Source organism: Sorghum bicolor, chromosome 3 (assembly GCF_000003195.3).
Source record: "Sorghum bicolor cultivar BTx623 chromosome 3, Sorghum_bicolor_NCBIv3, whole genome shotgun sequence".
Taxonomy (NCBI): domain Eukaryota; kingdom Viridiplantae; phylum Streptophyta; class Magnoliopsida; order Poales; family Poaceae; genus Sorghum; species Sorghum bicolor.
Genome location: NC_012872.2, coordinates 62,412,390 through 62,430,822, shown reverse-complemented (window position 1 = coordinate 62,430,822; position 18,433 = coordinate 62,412,390). Strand labels below are relative to the sequence as shown.

Here is an 18,433-nt window from a genome sequence, read left to right as displayed (position 1 = left end):
TGACAAGTTATGATGCATAACTCTAAGCTATATTGTGCTACAATAGTACAATGTATTGTACTAACAGAAGTATGACTAAAATGCATTAACTCTAAGCTATATCTGTTTACTGACGCTGTCCAGACTTACTGTACTGGCATGTGTGCAATGTTCGGTTCTCAGACCGTGCTGTCGAAGTCACTGTTCTCTTGGATGTCGATTCCTGTTCCGTTCGACGGCTGTTTCCGGCGACTGTGCCGCTGCGGCAACAGGAGAGGAGCCGCCTCGTACTCCTGGCCGTTCTCCATCTTGCTCTTCTGGCACGTCTGCTCGCTGCACTTGAGCAAGATTTGCAGCACGTCCTTCATGGTTGGCCGCGACGACGGCATATCTGCGGTGCACAGCACGCCTAGGCTGAACACAACCTGGATCTCCTCAGAGTACCCTGCGTACCTGATGCTCTTGTCTGTGGCATCAGGGATGCTCCCCCCTGATTGGTAGTGGTGCCGCGCCCATTCCGCCAGGCCGCCGTGCTCGCCGCCGGCGCTGGCCTCCTTGCCGGTGGTGAGCTCCAGGAGAACGACGCCGAAGCTGTAGACGTCGACCTTCTCGTTCACCTTGTTCGTGTAAGCACTCTCTGCAGAGAAGCAAATTCAGCGTTTGATTTGTTACAGCAAATACTGCCCCCCCAAATTCTTTAACAGACTACAGAACAGAACCCATCAAAATGGACATGGCCGAAATCCATACCGGGAGCCATGTAGCCGAAGGACCCAGCGACGGCGGACATCGTTTTGGGTGCCCCGACCTCCACCAGCATCCTGGCCAGCCCGAAGTCAGCGACCTTGGCCCTGAACTCCGAGTCCAGCAGGATGTTGCTCGTCTTGACGTCGCGGTGAATGATGGGTGGCGAGCACTCGTGGTGCAAGTAGCATAGCCCCTGCGCGACGCCGACGGCCACCCTGAGCCTCGTCAGCCAGTCCAGCGGCGCCCTGGCCGTAAAGTGCCCATCAGCGCGGGAGTTGTGGCCGTGGAGCCACTGGTGCAGGCTGCCGTTGTCCATGTAGTCGTACACAAGGAGCTTGGCCTGAGTGCCGGAGAGGCAGCACAGCAGCCTGACAATGTTGTTATGCCGGACGCTGCCGAGGATGCCGGCCTCCGACTCGAACTCGCGCTCCAGCTTCTCGTCCAGCGTCCCGGCGATCCGTATCTGCTTCACGGCCACCACACCCGCGCTCCCGGTGAGACGGTTGATGTAGGTGACGCGGTACACGTGGCCGGAACCGCCGCGGCCGATGAGGTTCTCCTCTGTCAGCTCCCGGAGTATGGACGCCTCCCCGAGGCCCAGATCGTGGACGAAAGGCGTCATCTTCCACTCGTCCCGGACCGCGACGCGCCGCCGTTTCTTCATGTCGCGGACGAGTAGCAGGGCGAAGGCAGCGGCGGCGAGGAGCACGCCGCCGGCGACAAGGAGGCCCGTGCGGAGTGCATGTGAGACGCCTCGGGAAGAACCCCTGTCTTGTGATCCCGCAGCCGCAGCACAGGAGCGCACGCCGGCGGGTCCCGTAGCCTCCTCGGTGCAAAGGCCGGGGTTGTCGCGGAAGCTGTTGTCGTAGGCCGCCGTGGCGAACCCGATCGGGACCTGGCCACTGAGGTGGTTGGAGGACAGGTCGAGGGAGTTGAGGTTTGGCTTCACAAGCTCCGGAGGTATGGCGCCGGAGAGCTCGTTCGACGAAAGGTCGAGGACGCTGAGCACCGGCATGGCGCCCAATTCGGCCGGGATCGCGCCGCTGAGCTGGTTCCTGCTCATGTCTAGAAACGTCAGCTGCCTCAGGCTAGCAACGCTCTTGGGAATCGCGCCAGAGAGTTGGTTGCCTGACAGGTTCAGTCTCTCCAGCAGCGGCATGCCGTCGCCAAGACTCGCCGGTATCTCGCCAGAAAACTGGTTGTTCTCGGCGGTGAACACCTTGAGCTCAACTGCCGAAGCCGAAATGTTGCCACCGAATTGGTTGTTCCCTATCTGTAACGTCTTAAGGTTTGTAGACATCGCTGCCGGAAGACTCCCGGTGAGCTGGTTACTCTGTAGTGTTAGGAACTGAAGCTGCCTCGCTGTCCATAGAGGCTCTGGCACGTCGCCGGTGAGCTGGTTATTGTCTAGGTCCAGGGTCACAAGAGTCGTGCAGTTGGCAAGACTAACTGGGATGGAGCCGTTCAGGTGGTTGTGCTCGGCGGTGAGGTAATGGAACTGGCCTCCGGCGCATAACCCTTCTGGAATGGCGCCGGTGAGCTCGTTGTCATCAACCTCTACATAACCCAAGCCCGAGTGCTTCCCGAGTTCCAGCGGAAGTGTGCCGGTAAACCTGTTACTGTACAATCTCAAAGTCCATAGAGACGGCAACCGGCCGATGCTCGCTGGTATCTCGCCTGAAAAGTTATTGCTGAAGAGATGTAATTTTGTGAGGTTCTGTAAATGCCCGAAGACTTCTGGGATGACTCCACTAAGGTTGTTCTCGGAGACGTCAATTATGGTCAAGCTCTTTGCAGCAAAGCCATCGTCGACGACCATGTCGCCGGTGAGATTGTTACTGAATACTGTCAGCTTTTGCAATTTCCTCAGGTTCCAAATCCCCGGAGGTATGTTTCCTGCCAACATGTTGTCCGAGAGGTCCAGCACCTCCAACTCCTGCATATCCTCTAAATAGCTCGGGAAGTCGCCGACGAGGTTGCAGTGCGCCACCCAGAGGCTGACTAGATTTGTCAGGTTCTTGAATGACGCCGGCAGCTTGCCAGGGACGAACGGGTTGAACGCCAGCCACAGCGTCTGAAGCCTCGTCAGCTCACCGAGACCACCCGGGACGGTGCCGGCGAGGCGATTGTTGTCGAGCTTGAGATGCCGGAGGTTCAGGAGGCTGGAGAGCGACCTCGGGATGGTGCCGTTGAACTCGTTGCCGCTGAGGACCAGCGTGGTCAGGCTCGCCGCCAGGCCCTGGCCGACGTTCGCGGGGATCTCGCCGCCGAAGTAGTTCTGGGAGAGATCGATGTACCGCAGCGAAGCGCAGCGGTACAGCGTGCTCGGGAACACGTCGGCGATGCTGTTGTTGGAGACGTTGAGGTACGTGAGGCCCGCGAGCTCGCCGACGGCGTCTGGGAACGGGCCTGAGACGTTGACGTCGGCGAGGGTGAGGTTGGTGACGCGGCCTGCCGTGTCGCAGCCCACGTATGGCCACGCGCAGTGCGCGTCCGAGGCGTTCCATCCGGCGAGCACGGGCGGGTCGCCCCACGCGCGCTTGATCTGGAGCAGGAGGTGCGCCTCGTCCGCCGCCGGCGCCGGCTGGGAGGACTGCGCGGCCGCGCGGGGAAGGAGGCTGCAGCAGCAGAGAAGCAGCGCGAGCAGCAGGCCGGGGAGGTACGTGCATGGTGCCTCCATGCCTCGGCGGGATTGTGTTTCGTGCCGTGGCGTCGGGTGGTGCACGGGCACGGCCGCCGCGGTGGACGCGGGAAATGGAGGTGATTCGGTAAAGTGCAGAGGGAACTGGACTGGACTGCCCTGTTTTGTACGCAACTTGACCGTTGACGGCACGAGAAGACCGTTGAGAGTGCTTTCAGAATGACTTCGGTTAGTTTACGTGGCATTTTCGTCCGTCCGGAGTGTTTCATACGGAGGACGGTTGAAAGACTGACCTGTGATGGCTGATGGGAAGTGCTACGGAAGTCTTTGCGGTCTAAACTATCCGTAAGCACGTGGTTTGATGCCAGTTTAGATAGAGAAATTTTGAAACTTGACCCACAGTTCGCGTGCCCCTTGAAACTTGACCCAAAATTCGTAAGCCTTTAGAAATATGACCCAAGTCACGCGAATTCTTTGGAAATTTAGTCTTTTCGGGATTTTAGTGATTTCAATAATTCCAGCCATGTTTTCACACTGTTTGGAGCCTGGGAAAAGACCAGATTGCCCCTCCCTTATCTCTCTGTTTTGTTCCGTCGCAAGGAGAACCAGCGGGGCGCGCGGTGTTGCTCGGGGCCGGCTGCGGGCGGCGGCCGGATCTGTTAGGGCGGGCGGCTGTGTAGCGGTGCCGGGCGTCGCGGGGTAGGCGCTGTCTCGCGAGGAAGAAGTCGCGAAGTCACGACTCAAGCTCCAGCGACGGAACAAAACAGAGAGAGGGGAGGGGCAATCTGGTCTTTTCCCAGGCCCCAAACAGTGTGAAAACATGGCTGGAATTAATGAAATCACTAAAATCCCAAAAAGACTAAATTTCCAAAGAATTCGCATGATCTGGGTCATATTTCTAAAGGCTTACGAATTGTGGGTCAAGTTTCAAGGGGCACGCGAATTGTAGATCAAGTTTCAAAATTTCTCGTTTAGAGGAGTCAATTATGTTCTTCACTGCACCATTTTTCTTTATAAACAACGAATTTGGGGGGCTCGTGTGGTTCCTTTCAAATCTTCATTCTAGTCTTCGGAGACTGGTCAACACAACATACTAAGAGCAAGTATTATAGTGGACTGTAATTCGACTAAATGCTGAAGTGGAGAAAAGAAAAGAGGAGAAGTAGACGGTAACCTTGCTGAGAAAACTTGCTCTAATGCTCCGTCAAACACGCAGTTCGTGTGGCCCGTGGAACTGAGCGACGACGGAGACAGGGTCTGTTTGAATAAACAGAGAAAAATTAATTCCATTTAACCTAAATTCAGCTTTCACCGTTCGATTTACCTCATCCAACCAAAAAGGCAGGTAATTCTAAAAAAACAAAAATCAGGTTCTTCTTTTTATCTCATCCAACCTTTAAATCGCCCGAATATGCTCTAGATGAAAGTGATTTTAGTTGACATGATGCCACGTCAGGGGTCTATTACTTTATAAAAAAATAATATTTGTTTAGAAAAATGATCAAATATTTTTTTAGAAAATACCAAATTTTGAAACCCAAAATCCAAACTAATCTTGGAAAAGTTGTTTTAGATTAGAAAAATATGAAGCCAATTTCATGATTTTTCCGAAGATCATGCTCTGTCTTATAATACTCTCTCCGTCCCTTAATACTGCTATTTCTAGGAGAAAATTTTGTCCACATATACTACTATTTCTACTAGCATACTCGGTCCACTATCCCATTTAATTTCTTCTTGAAACTTTCGTGGTCCACCAGCCCATTTAATTTCTTCTAGGGAGTAGTACTTTGGCGCATGGTAATTGTTTGAGTTTGTTTAGTTGGCATTAAATGCAGCTCGTTGGAACCAGAGTACCATGGCTTAACGTGCATGATTAAATGGTGGAACCCAAATTAATTGAGGGTAGAATGGTCTTTTGTTTGCCACACTAATCTGTCTGAAATCTGTTAGAAATAGCAGTATTTGGGGACGGAGGGAGTACATAGCTGAGAACTATTTGAGTTTTTTTGGGCTCTTTTGATGTTTATTTGCTAGTAGATGCTCTAGTTATGTATGCTACAATTAGTCTTTTTTGCGAAGAAAGAAGAATTAGTATGTGTTGATTACATCTTCACGTTACAAGCACTTTAGAAATACATTATGTATATATGTTACAATTAGTCTATGTTAGACTCAAACATGTCTCGTCATCTAAATACCACCGTAATACAAAAAAACATCTCTTTTTTGTTTCTTGTTTATAAACATACTAATGAATTATACTTGATGAGGTTTGAATTATTAGCACAAAATTAACACAAATACATGATAGGCTGTCAAGTTTACAAAGTATTACAAACTTTCAATGAAATGAATGACTTTGTTAATGTCAAGACATATCCTCAAAAGAGAGGGGCATGAATGTTTATGTTTTATATTTTAAGTGTGCATGCATGTTGTGAGCATGTGTTACCAGCAAAGTCAATTGAATTTTCTACATGCTCTGAATCATCAGCATAGACTAATTTTAACACATAAGAAGAGCATCTACTAAGACAACAACAATAGAGATCATATAAAATTCGAACAATTCTATGCTAGGTGCTATAATATAGAGAATGTTTTTGGAAAAAATTAATGAAACCAATGTCACTTTTTTAACTAAAATGATTTTCTATGATCAAATCTGATTTTATGATTTTTAAAATTGTATATTCTTTCTAAAAAAATATTTGGATAATTTATTTCTATATTTTTTTGTTAAAGTCTAATTGATCCTGGACTATCAATATAGTCTGATTTATCTACATTGTAGCTGGCATAGCGCCATGTAGGATAGTTGATATGATATCACTTCCGCCAAAACCACATTCAAAACTAACTACGAGGTAAATTTGGACGGTTTTAAAAATTAGAGGTGGTTAAAAAACAGTTTTTCGATAGGAGAAGTAAAACCGGACTATGATGAAAATTAAGGGAGGTCAGATATATTTTGGAAAAAATATACATAACCCCCAAACTATTTAGGGTGAAATATTTTATCCTCCAAACTATAAAACTGGATATTCTACTCTCTGAACTTTCAAAACCGGTCAAATAACCTCTAGAGTGGTCTTAGAGAGTGGTTTTGTCCTTTTCTTTTTTAGTTATTTCCACTGAATATTTTAAAAATCATAATAAATCACAGACAAATCATAAAATGAAAAATTCAATTTGTTTGGACTCCTAATGAGTATATCTACACAATTAATATATAATATAGTATACTTTCGTACAAGTTTTTGTTGTAGCTTTAAATCTATGTTTGTCTATAATTAATAAGAACAATTCATATATGTAGTTCCTATGGCTCAATTGTGGTAATTTTTTTTATGGTGGTCTCATTATTGTATGCTTGAACTATGTAAAAGTTTCGTACCCATTGGATTAAGTATAACTTAGTTATAGATTTATTTAGCTTTATTCTTGTTAAATCTATGCTTTTTCTATAACTAAGTTATACGTGATCCAATAACTATGAAATTTTTAATATGGTTCAAGCATACAATAATGAGCCCACCATAAAAATTTTACCATAATTGGACTATAGGAACTACATATATGAATCATTCTTATTAATTATAAAAAACATAGATTTAAAGCTACAACAAAAATTTTGTACTAAAGTATACCATATTATATATTTATTATGTAGATCTACTCACCAAGAGTCCAACAAAATTGATTTTTTTTATTTTATGATTTTTTGTGATTTATTAAAATTTTTCAAATTTTCAGCAAAAATAAATAAAAAAAGAAAAAGACAAAACCACCCTCCAAAACCACTCTAGGGGGTTATTTCACCGGTTTTGAAAGTTTAGGGGGTAAAATATCAAGTTTTATTGTTTGGGAGATAAAGTATTCTACTCTAAATAGTTTGGGGGTATGTAGACTTTTTGCAATAGATTTTCTTCTGACCAGAAACTGGCCATGGTCCATGGCGTCAATTTTCATATATGACAAGGCCCAGGGCCCAAGTAGCTAATCCGCTGCATGTTCGGCCTAGAAGCTGTGTTCTCTGCCCAGGTAGCATAATTGCCCATTTCACAGCATGGTACGTCCATAATGGATGAAGGAATTCCTAAAAAAAAGGATGAAGAAATATACCATCTCATACACAAGTTTAGGCCCGTCGGACTCCTTTTCTTTTTCTTTTCTCCCATTGCGCCACCTTTTTTTTCATCTTATATATTCTTCCATGGCATCACCACTGTTTTTTTCTTTTTTCTTTTCCTATATTTGTGGATTTTTGTTCATGTTTATTTTTTGTTTTTCTTTTCCTTTATTTTTTTTGTTTATTTTCATATATTATCCATGGGATGTCCTACGGTATGTTTTGATTGTTCACATATTAATCATACCATGAGATGTTCCATGTTATGTTTTGGATTGTTTGCATATTATTCATGAAATGTTTTATGGTGTGTTCTTGTGATACTCCCTCCATTCCAATTTCTAAGAAAATTTAGCTTTTCTTTTCTACGTATCTAGACATAATGTATATCTAAGTGAATAGCAAAAGCTATGAATCTAAAAAAGCCAAAATAATTTATAATTTGTAATGGGGGGAGTATCATATATATTCCATGGTGCGCTTTGAATAGTCTTGTATTTTTTCACACTGATATTTTTTCTTTTTTCTTTTCTTGTTTTAAATTATCCATGAGATGTTCTATGACATAGTGTTTTTTTTTGTTATTCTCATAGCGTTCTGAGATGTTCCGTGGGAACTCCTATTGTTTTCAATTTTATTTTCCTATATTTATTTATATTTTGTTTTTTACTTATTTTAGAAAAAAGTCCAAATTACTCCCCTCAAGTTTGGCATATGTCTAGATTATCCCCCTAAGGGCACTCACAATGCAAGACTCTATCACAGAGTCCAAGACACTTAATTACATATTATTTATGGTATTTTGCTGATGTGGCAGCATATTTATTGAAGAAAGAGGTAGAAAAAATAAAACTCCAAGTCTTATTTATACTCCAAGTTTACATTGTTCGAGGTAATAAATAACTTTAGACTCTATGATAGAGTCTACATTGTGAGTGCCCTAAACTTACATCTGGTTCAATTTACTCCCTCCAACTATTTCAGTTGGTCTAGTTTACCCCTTAACATGGAGGGAGTAATATGAACTTTTTTTCTTTATTTTATATATTGCTCGTGAGATATTACATGGTTTATTTTGGATTCTCGTAGCATTCTAAGATGCCCAATGGTGTGCTGTGAATTATTCATCTTCTCGTGTAGAATTATTATCTTTCTTTGATTTCTATTTGTTTCGATACTATCCATGGTATGTCCCATGGTGTGCTGTGGATTGCTTTATGCGGTGAAATAAGCTAACGTCGGGCACCCGCTCGTCCGATTCTGCCATGTGACCCTTCTATCTTTGTTTACTACTAGAAAACGTGTTTGTGCGTTGAAACGGATATTACCGTATTTTATGTTCATCTCAATGACTTGTGGCTGAAGATTTATATAAGGGTCGCGATGGACGCATAAAAGCCGAAACACACGTGTTTCAACCCTTCACTTTATTGATTCTATGAATTAATTAGTTAGCTCAGGAAAAGAAAAAAATCACATTCAAATCCTTAGCTATCGGGATCACGTGCCACTCAACAGATGAAAGGGACCCTTCTATCTTCATCGTACTAATGCATGTGCAGAACACCTGCATTGTTTCAGAAAGAAATTGTAATCGTAAACCTTTGCTATTTGTTCTGTTTCAGTGGTCTAATGTGTGCGCCACTTGCAACAAATTTACAGTGTCAATGCACAAATTTAGATTCAACGTCTGGTGACAAGTTTGGAAGCATGATTTCTCTGCTGTAACTCTACTGAAATGTACTATAGTATGAAGCATCAGTATAGAAGTATAGATGTTTATTAACGCTGTCCTAACTTACTCACTGGTATGTGCAGTGGTCGGTTCCCCTTCCTTCCTTCCTTCATTCCTTCAGACAATGCTGTCGAAGTGGCTCTTGGATTCGATGTCAATCCCCGTGCCGTTCGAGAGCTGTTTCCGGCGACTACCGCGCTGTGGCAGCCGGAGTGGATCCTCCTCGTTCTCAGGGACACGCTGCGTTTTGCTCTTCTCGTGCGTCTGCTCGCTGCACTTGAGTAAGATCTGCAGCACGTCGTCCATGGTTGGCCGCGACGACGCCATCTCTGCGGTGCAGAGCACGCCTAACCTGAAAACAACCTCGATCTCGTCGGAGTACCCGGCGTATCTGATGCTCATGTCTGTGGCCTCGGTGATGCTCCCTCGAGACTGGTAGAGGTGTCGTGCCCATCCCGCCAGGCTGCCGTGCTCGCCGCCGTCGTTGGGCTCCTTGCCGGTGGTGAGCTCCAGGAGCACGACGCCGAAGCTGTAGACGTCGACCTTCTCATTCACCTTCTTTGTGTAAGCACACTCTGCAGACAAGCATCATCAAAGGCCCAATCTAAGGTCCGGCAGTTCAAGAACATGTGACATTTGCTACAGTAGTTACTTCTCAGTTATGTACCAGAATCGGAAAATGAAATGTGACAGGGATCCATCGTATAGAAGCAAACACGGATGAGGATCCTTACCGGGAGCCATGTAACCGAACGAGCCAGCGACGGCGGACATCGTCTCTGGCGCTCCGGCCTGCACCAGCATCCGGGCCAGCCCGAAGTCGGCGACCTTGGCCCGGAACTCCGAGTCCAGCAGGATGTTGCTTGTCTTGACGTCGCGGTGAACGATGGGCGGCACGCATTCGTGGTGCATGTAGCACAGCCCCTGCGCGGCGCCGACGGCCACCTTGAGCCTGGTGAGCCAGTCCAGCGGTGCGCGCCGTGCGGACCGCGCTCTCCCCATCGGGTGCCCGCCGCCGGTGTCTAGAGCGTCGCCGTGGAGCCACTTGTCCAGGCTTCCGTTCTCCAAGTAGTCGTACACGATGAGCTTGGACTCGGCGCCGGAGAGGCAGCACAGCAGCCTGACGATGTTGTTGTGCCGCAGGTTGCCGAGGATGCCAGCCTCCGACTCGAACTCGCGCTCCAGCTTCCCGTCCAGTTTCCCGGAGGTCCGTATCTGCTTCACGGCCACCGCGCCGGCGCTCCCGTTGAGCCGGTTGGTGAAGGTGACGCGGTACACGCGGCCGGACCCGCCGCGGCCGATGATGTTCTCCTCCGTCAGCCCCCGGAGTATGGGCTCCTCCCCGAATCCCAGATCCACAACGAAAGGCGTCATCTTCCAGTCGCCCCGCTCCGCGACGCGGCGCCGTTTCCTGATGTCGCGGACCACGAAGAAGGTGAAGGCCGCGGCGACGAGGAGGAGCGCGGCGCCAGCGACGAGGAGGCCCGTGCGGAGCGCATGCGAGACGCCTCCGGAAGAACCTCCGTCTTGTGACCCCGCGGCGCAGGAGCGCACGCCGGCGAGGTACCCGGGTCCCGTAGCGGTGGTGCAGAGGCCGGGGTTGTCGAGGAAGCTGCCGTCGTAGGCCGCGGTGGCCAGGCCGCCCGGCACCTGGCCACTAAGCTGGTTTGAGGACAGGTTGAGGGAGTTGAGTGTCGGATTCGCAAGCGACGGTGGTATGGCGCCGGAGAGCTCGTTCGACGACAGGTCAAGGACGCTGAGCACCGGCATGGCGCCCAGCTCTGCCGGTATCTCTCCGGTGAGCTGGTTCCTGCTCATGTCCATCTGCGTCAGCTGGCTGAGCTTAGTAACGCTCGTCGGGATATCGCCGGAGAGCAGGTTACCGGACAGGTTCAGTGTCTGGAGCTGCAGCATCCCGTCACCAATACTGGCCGGTATTGGGCCGGAGAACTGGTTGTTGTCGGCCGTGAATTTCTTGAGCGCAACTGCAGTAGCCGGAACGCTGCCGCCGAATTTGTTGTTCTCCATGGCTAACGTTGTAAGGTTGCTGGGCATGGTGACCGGAAGACTCCCGGAGAGCTGGTTACTCCGTAGTGTCACGAAATTAAGCAGCGGCGCCGTCCACAGAGCCTCTGGCACGTCGCCGGAGAGCTGGTTATTGTCTAGAGCCAGCGATTTGAGAGCCGTACAGTTTGCCAGGCCTGCTGGGATGGACCCGTTCAGTTTGTTGCTCTTGGCGGTGAGGAACCGGAACTTGCCTCCAGTGCACAGCCCTTCAGGGATAGCACCGGTGAGCTCATTGTAATCAGCCTCAACAATAAGCAAGCCTGAGTACTTTCCAAGGTCCGGCGGGAGCTTGCCAGTAAACCTGTTATTGCCAAACCTGAATGTCGACAGTGATGGCAACCGGCCGATGCTCGCTGGTATCTCGCCGGAGAAGTTGTTGCTGAAGAGGTACAGATCTGTAAGGCTCTTCAAGGCCCCAAAGGCTTCAGGGATGGCTCCGGTAAGCTTATAATTCTCCGAAAGGTCGATGTAATTTAAGTTCGTCGCGGCCAAGTCATTAACAACCACGTCGCCGGTGAGGTTGTTGCCGTACAAAAACAATTGCTGCAAGTTCTTCAGGCTCCAAACACCCGCAGGTATGCTTCCGGTCAACATGTTATTGGCCAGGCTCAGCAACTCCAACTCCTTCATCTCAAGCACAGAGCTCGGGAAGTCGCCGATGAGGTTGCACTGCTGTGCCCAGAGGCTGACTAGGTTGGTGAGGTTCTTGAACGACGGCGGCAGCTCGCCCGCGACGAATGGGTTGCTGGCGATCCACAAGGTCTGAAGCCTCGTCAGCGCCCCGAGACCCGCCGGGATGGAGCCATTGAACCCGTTGCTGTATAGGCACAGCGTGGTCAGATTCTTCCCCAGGCTGCCGATGTCCGCAGGCAGCTCACCGGTGAGGTTGTTCTGGGACAGGTCGAGGTACTGGAGCGACGCGCAGCGGTAGAGCGCGGTCGGGAACGCGCCGGAGATGCTGTTGTTGGAGACGTCGAGGTAGGTCAGCGCCGAGAGGCCGCCGACGGCGTCCGCCGGGAAGGGCCCCGCGACGCCGGCGCTGCCGAGCGTGAGGTTCGTGACGCGCCCGGCGCCGGCCGTGCTGTCGCAGCCGACGAACTTCCAGTCGCAGGGCGCGCCCGGGGACGAGGCGTCCCATCCCGCGAGCGCCGGCGGGTTGCCCCACGCGCTCTTGATCTGGAGCAGCAGCTGCGTGTCGTTGTTCGCCGGCTGCGACGACTGCGCGGCCGAACGGCGCACGAGGCAGCAGCAGGGGAGCAGCGCGAGCAGGACGAAGAGGAAGTAGGTGCGCGCGCACGGGTACGCGCGGCGCGGTGGTGCCATTGTCTCCCGCCGGGCGCCGGCTGCGGTGGCGTGGGCGTTGGGTTGTGCTGACTGGTGCGCGCGGCCCGCCGCAGTTGGCAGCCGGTGAGGTGGGGATAGGGAGTTCGGTAAGCAAATTCGGCGGCGGGAACCAGTCCACCGGTTTTTTGTATGCCGAGCTGCCTTTGACTGGTACGCGCCCGTTATGCTTTGCTGGCAGTGGCAGCCTGGAAGGTGATTGCCGCGAAGCTTCTAATTTCGTGGATTAGTGCGTGGTTTTCCCGTCGGCACAGCAGATTAGCAGTGATTTGGACGGAACGTCCTTGCTCGGTGCCGACCGGGGAGAATTCCATCGCCTGCTCAGTGGAAGTCTGGGCTCCTCCAGCTGGGTCTTCGCTCCAGATTCTAGAAGTCTGAAGTGCTCTATAAAAAAAAAGTTTGAGCAGTAAACACATACTAGAGGTTAATGCTTAATGCTTAGAGCAGTCATTTCGTTATTGACTGCACGCGTTGAACTTGAACAGCGATGTTTAGGTCGGGCCGTCGCCGTCGGGATCACTTTCCGCCCGTGGTAAATTGGTAACCTTTCTTCCGACGGCCAACCACATTGGTCTTGTCCATTTAGCTGATAAACTATATATAAAATAATGTTGACTGATTTATTGTAAAAAAATACAACTAAATGACTTAGCAGCTCAAGTAAATAACTGTACGTACACAACAGGACAGGGCTCCGGTCAAACACGGCGACTAGTTGTTGGCTGGCCTGGGTTTGAGCGACTGAAGGATGAGCCCGATCTGGACTTCAACGGTTCAATCACTACTTTCATTTTTCCTTTATGTATGGTGGTAGTATATAAACGAACAAAGACCCACGCCACGAGGCCGGCTACAAAACATAGAGCCTGTTCTACAAAACATAGAGTTTCACTTGTTGAAAAACCATAGTTTAATTTGTTGTTCGTTGATTTATTGCGAGAGATAAACACTGTTGAATAGCTGACAAATTCGACAGATACTTTTAATTTTGACCAAATATATAATATATATATAAAAATATATTAATATTTATGGCGTGTATAAGTATCATTATTAAATAAGTTGTTGGATAGATTGAGATAGAAATGTTACTATTTTTAAATAAATCTAATCAAACTTAACAGATTTTAAGCTGCACGGAGTTCAAAATAATATTTATTTTGAAACATAGAGAGTAGATAAGTTTATTAGTTGCATGTCATCATTTTTTAAATCACCAAAAAAAATAAAAAAAGTATATCTCTAGGTTTGAAATATACTATTACATCGTGCTTTTCAAATTGTTTTATTATGATAACATAGGTCCTTAGAATATGTCGCATCTCTTATATGTTTTTTCCTCAAAACCAAGGACGTGCATGGTTTTTGGCAACATAAAAGCTCGCTTCGCCCAGCAAACTCGCTCTCGGCAAGGATTTCCTTGCCGTTTAGGCAAGCTCACTCGGTGTGTCCAATTCGCAGCGTTAACACTATACAAGCAAGCGAACCAAACATTGGACTACTAAACACTGACCTTGCTTTGCCAAGCTAGTTTAGTCTATGCCTACCAAGCAAGACGAATGTCCACTCTCTCTTGTTGATTTGGGCCACGAAGCTCCAGGCTTCACACAATATGTGTGTTGGCTTTGCTCTTAGATAGCTTTTTGTTTAGCATTGCGAACATCCCTATGAGCATAGATTCTATGGCACTCCTGATGTTCTCCCAACCACATGCTTGCCCTTAGTGTTAGGGTTCCACATCCTCATCATCTATATCTTTCGCCTCTAGACATGACTCGTCCACCATGAGAAAATGGTACACCATCACTGCACATCGATGTTCACTTGAACTTATCAGCACCACTTTTCAATCATAAAACAATATTTTTCTCTCACAACAAATTAGCATAAGCCAAAAATCAGCTAGCCAAACAGGGCCAAAACAATCTGTCTACAATCTACCTCACATGTTCACCAAGGTATGCAAATGCTGATGGCATATCCTGAAACTAGAAAAAACTATTATAGCATCTTATTATTACTAATTGGAGACTTTATGTTAATCCTCGTTGAACGCGTTAGAGAAAAAAAAATCTTAAGAAACTACTAGAAAACTAGAAATATCAGACATGAAATCAGTACTCTAGTATAAATACCCATTAGATCCATCAAGTTTCTTGTTTATAATATATTGTGGAAATAGCTTAAGATAAGCTTTATTATTTTCTGTGACAGTTGGCATGACACATATTTCACTAATAAAATAGAATATTAGTAAGCCCATCTTTACTAAAAACACACTGCGGCAATAAATTGTATCTATGTTACATGATTATCTCGCTGCTTAATATTTATAATTAACCACCTCTTCTGCACAATAAAAAAACCTAATCCTATGTGCACGCCTGCACGAACGATTCAAGTGGACTTATCACTTATATTAATATTAACATAGATAATCCGGTTAATTAATTATAATACTCCAATAGTAGGTACTCCTATTAGTAGTGGATAAACAAGAGAGACCGAATTGGGCAATCCACGTGTGACCAATCAGGGTAAAGTCTTCAGATTTTGCATAGATTTCGTCGTCCAACACGGCGTTGTTCAGCTTCAGCACAAAACCTTCGAGATGGTGGCTAGCTACGCAAACAAACCCAAGGACGACGACGACTACTGAAGCATTACCCGCTAACGCCCTATTTAGGTCTTGTTCAGTTTGTGAAATTTTTTTTGTTATGGACTAACTAGACTCAAAAGATTACAAATTACAGGCAAACTATATAATTAGTTATCTTTTAATTTATATTTAGTGTTTCATGCATGTACCATAAGATTCGATGCGACAGGGAATCTGGAATTTTTCTAACTAAACAAGGCCTTAGGCTCAAAAGATTCGTCTCGTCAATTCCGATCAAATTGTGCAATTAGTTTTTATTTTTGTCTATATTTAATACTTCATGTATGTGTCTAAAGATTTGATTTGACAGAGAATCTGAAAAATTATGCATGTGTGTAAAGATTTTATTTAACAGAGAATCTGAAAAATTTTGTAAAATTTTTTGAAGTCAGGCTTTGCGTCACGCTGAGTTTGCGTGCACGTCCTGACTGGGAAGCCCCGCCGGAAACATCCCTGCCGGGCCAGCTGCCTCCCGGGACGGTAGACTAGTATACGTACGTGCTTGGACCGGCCCGCATCGGCTGACCGAGACCGAGACCGACGACTCGCTCGGCGTGGCGTGCAGGACTCGCCGTCGCCGATTTCCCCTTCCTGCCTACCCAGTAGTACCCACGGTTTCGAGTGATGCAGGGCCAGTGCTCCTGCTCCGTCGCTTGTTCTGATTACAGATCTTTAAAGCCAGTTGCATTGGAGAACATGTCCAGTCCAGTACTTCCTTCCTTGAGCTTAGAGATTCCACTGGTCTCACCTCTTAGGACAATTAAGTGCTTGTAGGGTGTCAAAAAACTAGAAGAAAAAGGAATACGTACAATACACCGCATCCATCTTCTCCATTTGTTGTTGAAGCCTCGAGCAGCTAGAATACTGATCAAACCGAGCCAGTTGACAGTGTCGAATGCTTTTTTGCAAAATCCAGCTTAAGCACAACAGTTGGAATCTTCCTCTTATATCATGTTTGAACAATCTCAGCTGCATATACAAAAGATTCAGAGATGGACAGGCGCTGCAGAAATCCTGTATGCTTCAGGTCAATTAAATTCTCAATCTCTTTCTGTAATCTGCAGGTTATAGTTTTGGATAGAATCTTGACACTGCAGTTCTGAAGGCAAATCGGCCGAAAGTTAATCCTTTCAATTTGCAGACTCATGCGAATTTATGGATTGGGGGAAAGTATAAATATATTTATATTATGCTAGTAGCCACGCACGTGCTTATGATTGTTATTGATGTGTGATTGAAAAATCATACAAAAACAGCAATAATGATATAATTTAATACGTCAATTAAAAATATATTATAACTATTCATCATGATGATGTACCACCCGTAATTCAATTATAATAAAATTCATATTTATTTTTCATGACTAAATATCTAGGTATTATATAATACACAATATTTGAATAAACAAGAACGTACATGCACTGCAAATAAGGATTCAGTCCTTTATATCCACTTGCTGGAAAGTTAATCTGAAAAACCTTTGCCCTTTGAGTTCCAAATTGAACTGCCTATCAAACAAAATTGTGAGATAAGAGCCATAAAGGAGTACAGATCAGGTTATCCTTTTGATACCAGTACAATGGAACCGATTATGGAAGAATCACTGTGCCGGGAAGCTGCTTGTGACGACGATGACATAACAGTTAACATGCAAATCCTGCAAAATTGTATACCTGAACATCTGTTATTACAAACAAGAAACCTTTGACTAATATGACCAAATAGAAAAATGTTGTGCTGTCCCTTGTAAACTTTGTAAACCATCTTTGAAATCAGGAAGTTTCAAAGTTATGTATATTTGCATTATTGATTAGGAAGTTTCGCATGTGAGTATTCACCTGCCACTCCAATGACAACGACGGCACTTCACATTTATCATGCCATTTATGCTTGATTGTCAATGCACATCTGGTGGTGAGATAAAATTACAAAGAGCCTTTGTAGGGGAAGTTAAAAAAAATATTTCATTTAAATGAAAATCCAGGAGCATATATAATTTTTTTAATAAAATGAGTGGTCAAATTTAATGTCAAAAAAAAATTAAACATTACTTTTTTTTACCAAATCAAACGTTACATTAGGATGGACTGAGTATTCACAATTGTTGGCTCCGGAGCGAACATCGTGGCCATATCCCACACAGCATTGTCATCGTTCAATAATGTTTTCCTCTCACAGCAAAGCAGCCAACATATCATGATTTATCAGCTAAACGAACAAAGTGTTTTTTTATGTACTATGAATAAATTTTTTATGTTGAAAAGTTAGTTTGGAACATATCATGTAAAAAATTTTGCTGCAAAAGTTGTGTATAGTATTAGACCTTGAACAAAAAATACGTGAATGAGTTACATTATTCGTAAAAATAATTATACAAAAGCTGTGTTAGAGCATCTCCAACAACTTGGTAAAATTCACTTGTCAAATCTTGAGTTATAGCAAGTTGCTAATTTGTTTAGCAAAATAAAAAAAGATGTGTCTCCAATAAGTTGCTATTCTCACTTGGTAAAAATAGAGGATGACAGATGGGACCCGCTCACTTGGTAAAAGAATATGTGTCTCCAACAAGTTGCGCTCGGGATAGCAACTTGGGATAGCAACTTGACAAATCTCGGCAGTAGAAACCTCTGGATAGCAACTTGGGAAATTTAGCAAGTTGAGATAAGGAGTTGTTGGAGGAGGATTTTTATGCTTTTAGCAAATTTGGTAGGATAGCATGTTGAAATACCAAGTTGTTGGAGATGCTCTTAGGAAATTTATTTTGAGAAACTGTTATGATGTAAGAAAAAAATGTCATGATAAGTTACCTATAAAACTATATTGGATAAGTCATGAATATTTTTCTTCTGGAAAAAAGACACAGGAGTTGTCTGATGGTACACAAACTAACCATCATTCCAGTCCTCAATCTCTTATTGCAAATAAGTAATCAGCAATTACAGATAAATAGCAGCAGCTACCAGATCCAGACACCGATTCATTCAAAGACGATGAAATTCTAACCACACGAGAAAACGCAAATCATTTTATCGGACAACTCAAAGCCGTAATGTGAAGGCAAAGAAAGAGCATGCAACAAGAGTGAAATTATCTTAAAAGCAAGCATTTTCCAACAGAAAGGAAACA

General features: G+C 45.8%; 2 protein-coding genes across 2 annotated transcripts; both read right to left on the bottom strand.

Moving 5' to 3' along the window:
- On the bottom strand, nucleotides 6-3,520 carry LOC8062169 (receptor-like protein kinase HSL1). The gene is made up of 2 exons (XM_002456292.2): nucleotides 730-3,520; nucleotides 6-616 (listed from the first exon to the last, which is right to left on the bottom strand). Exons 1-2 carry the CDS (start codon nucleotides 3,404-3,406, stop codon nucleotides 159-161), a joined length of 3,135 nt encoding a protein of 1,044 aa, XP_002456337.1. The 5' UTR covers nucleotides 3,407-3,520; the 3' UTR covers nucleotides 6-158.
- LOC8062168 (receptor-like protein kinase HSL1) lies at nucleotides 8,913-12,829 on the bottom strand. Its single transcript, XM_002456291.2, has 2 exons — nucleotides 9,972-12,829; nucleotides 8,913-9,812 (listed from the first exon to the last, which is right to left on the bottom strand). Exons 1-2 carry the CDS (start codon nucleotides 12,625-12,627, stop codon nucleotides 9,355-9,357), a joined length of 3,114 nt encoding a protein of 1,037 aa, XP_002456336.2. The 5' UTR covers nucleotides 12,628-12,829; the 3' UTR covers nucleotides 8,913-9,354.

Coding starts and splice junctions, on each gene's coding strand:
- LOC8062169 (XM_002456292.2), bottom strand. CDS start 3,406: ATGGAGGCACCATGCACGTACCTCCCCGGCCTGCTGCTCGCGCTGCTT. Junction 617..729: donor CTTCGGCTACATGGCTCCCG/GTATGGATTTCG, acceptor GCTTCTCTGCAG/AGAGTGCTTACACGAACAAG.
- LOC8062168 (XM_002456291.2), bottom strand. CDS start 12,627: ATGGCACCACCGCGCCGCGCGTACCCGTGCGCGCGCACCTACTTCCTC. Junction 9,813..9,971: donor GTTCGGTTACATGGCTCCCG/GTAAGGATCCTC, acceptor GCTTGTCTGCAG/AGTGTGCTTACACAAAGAAG.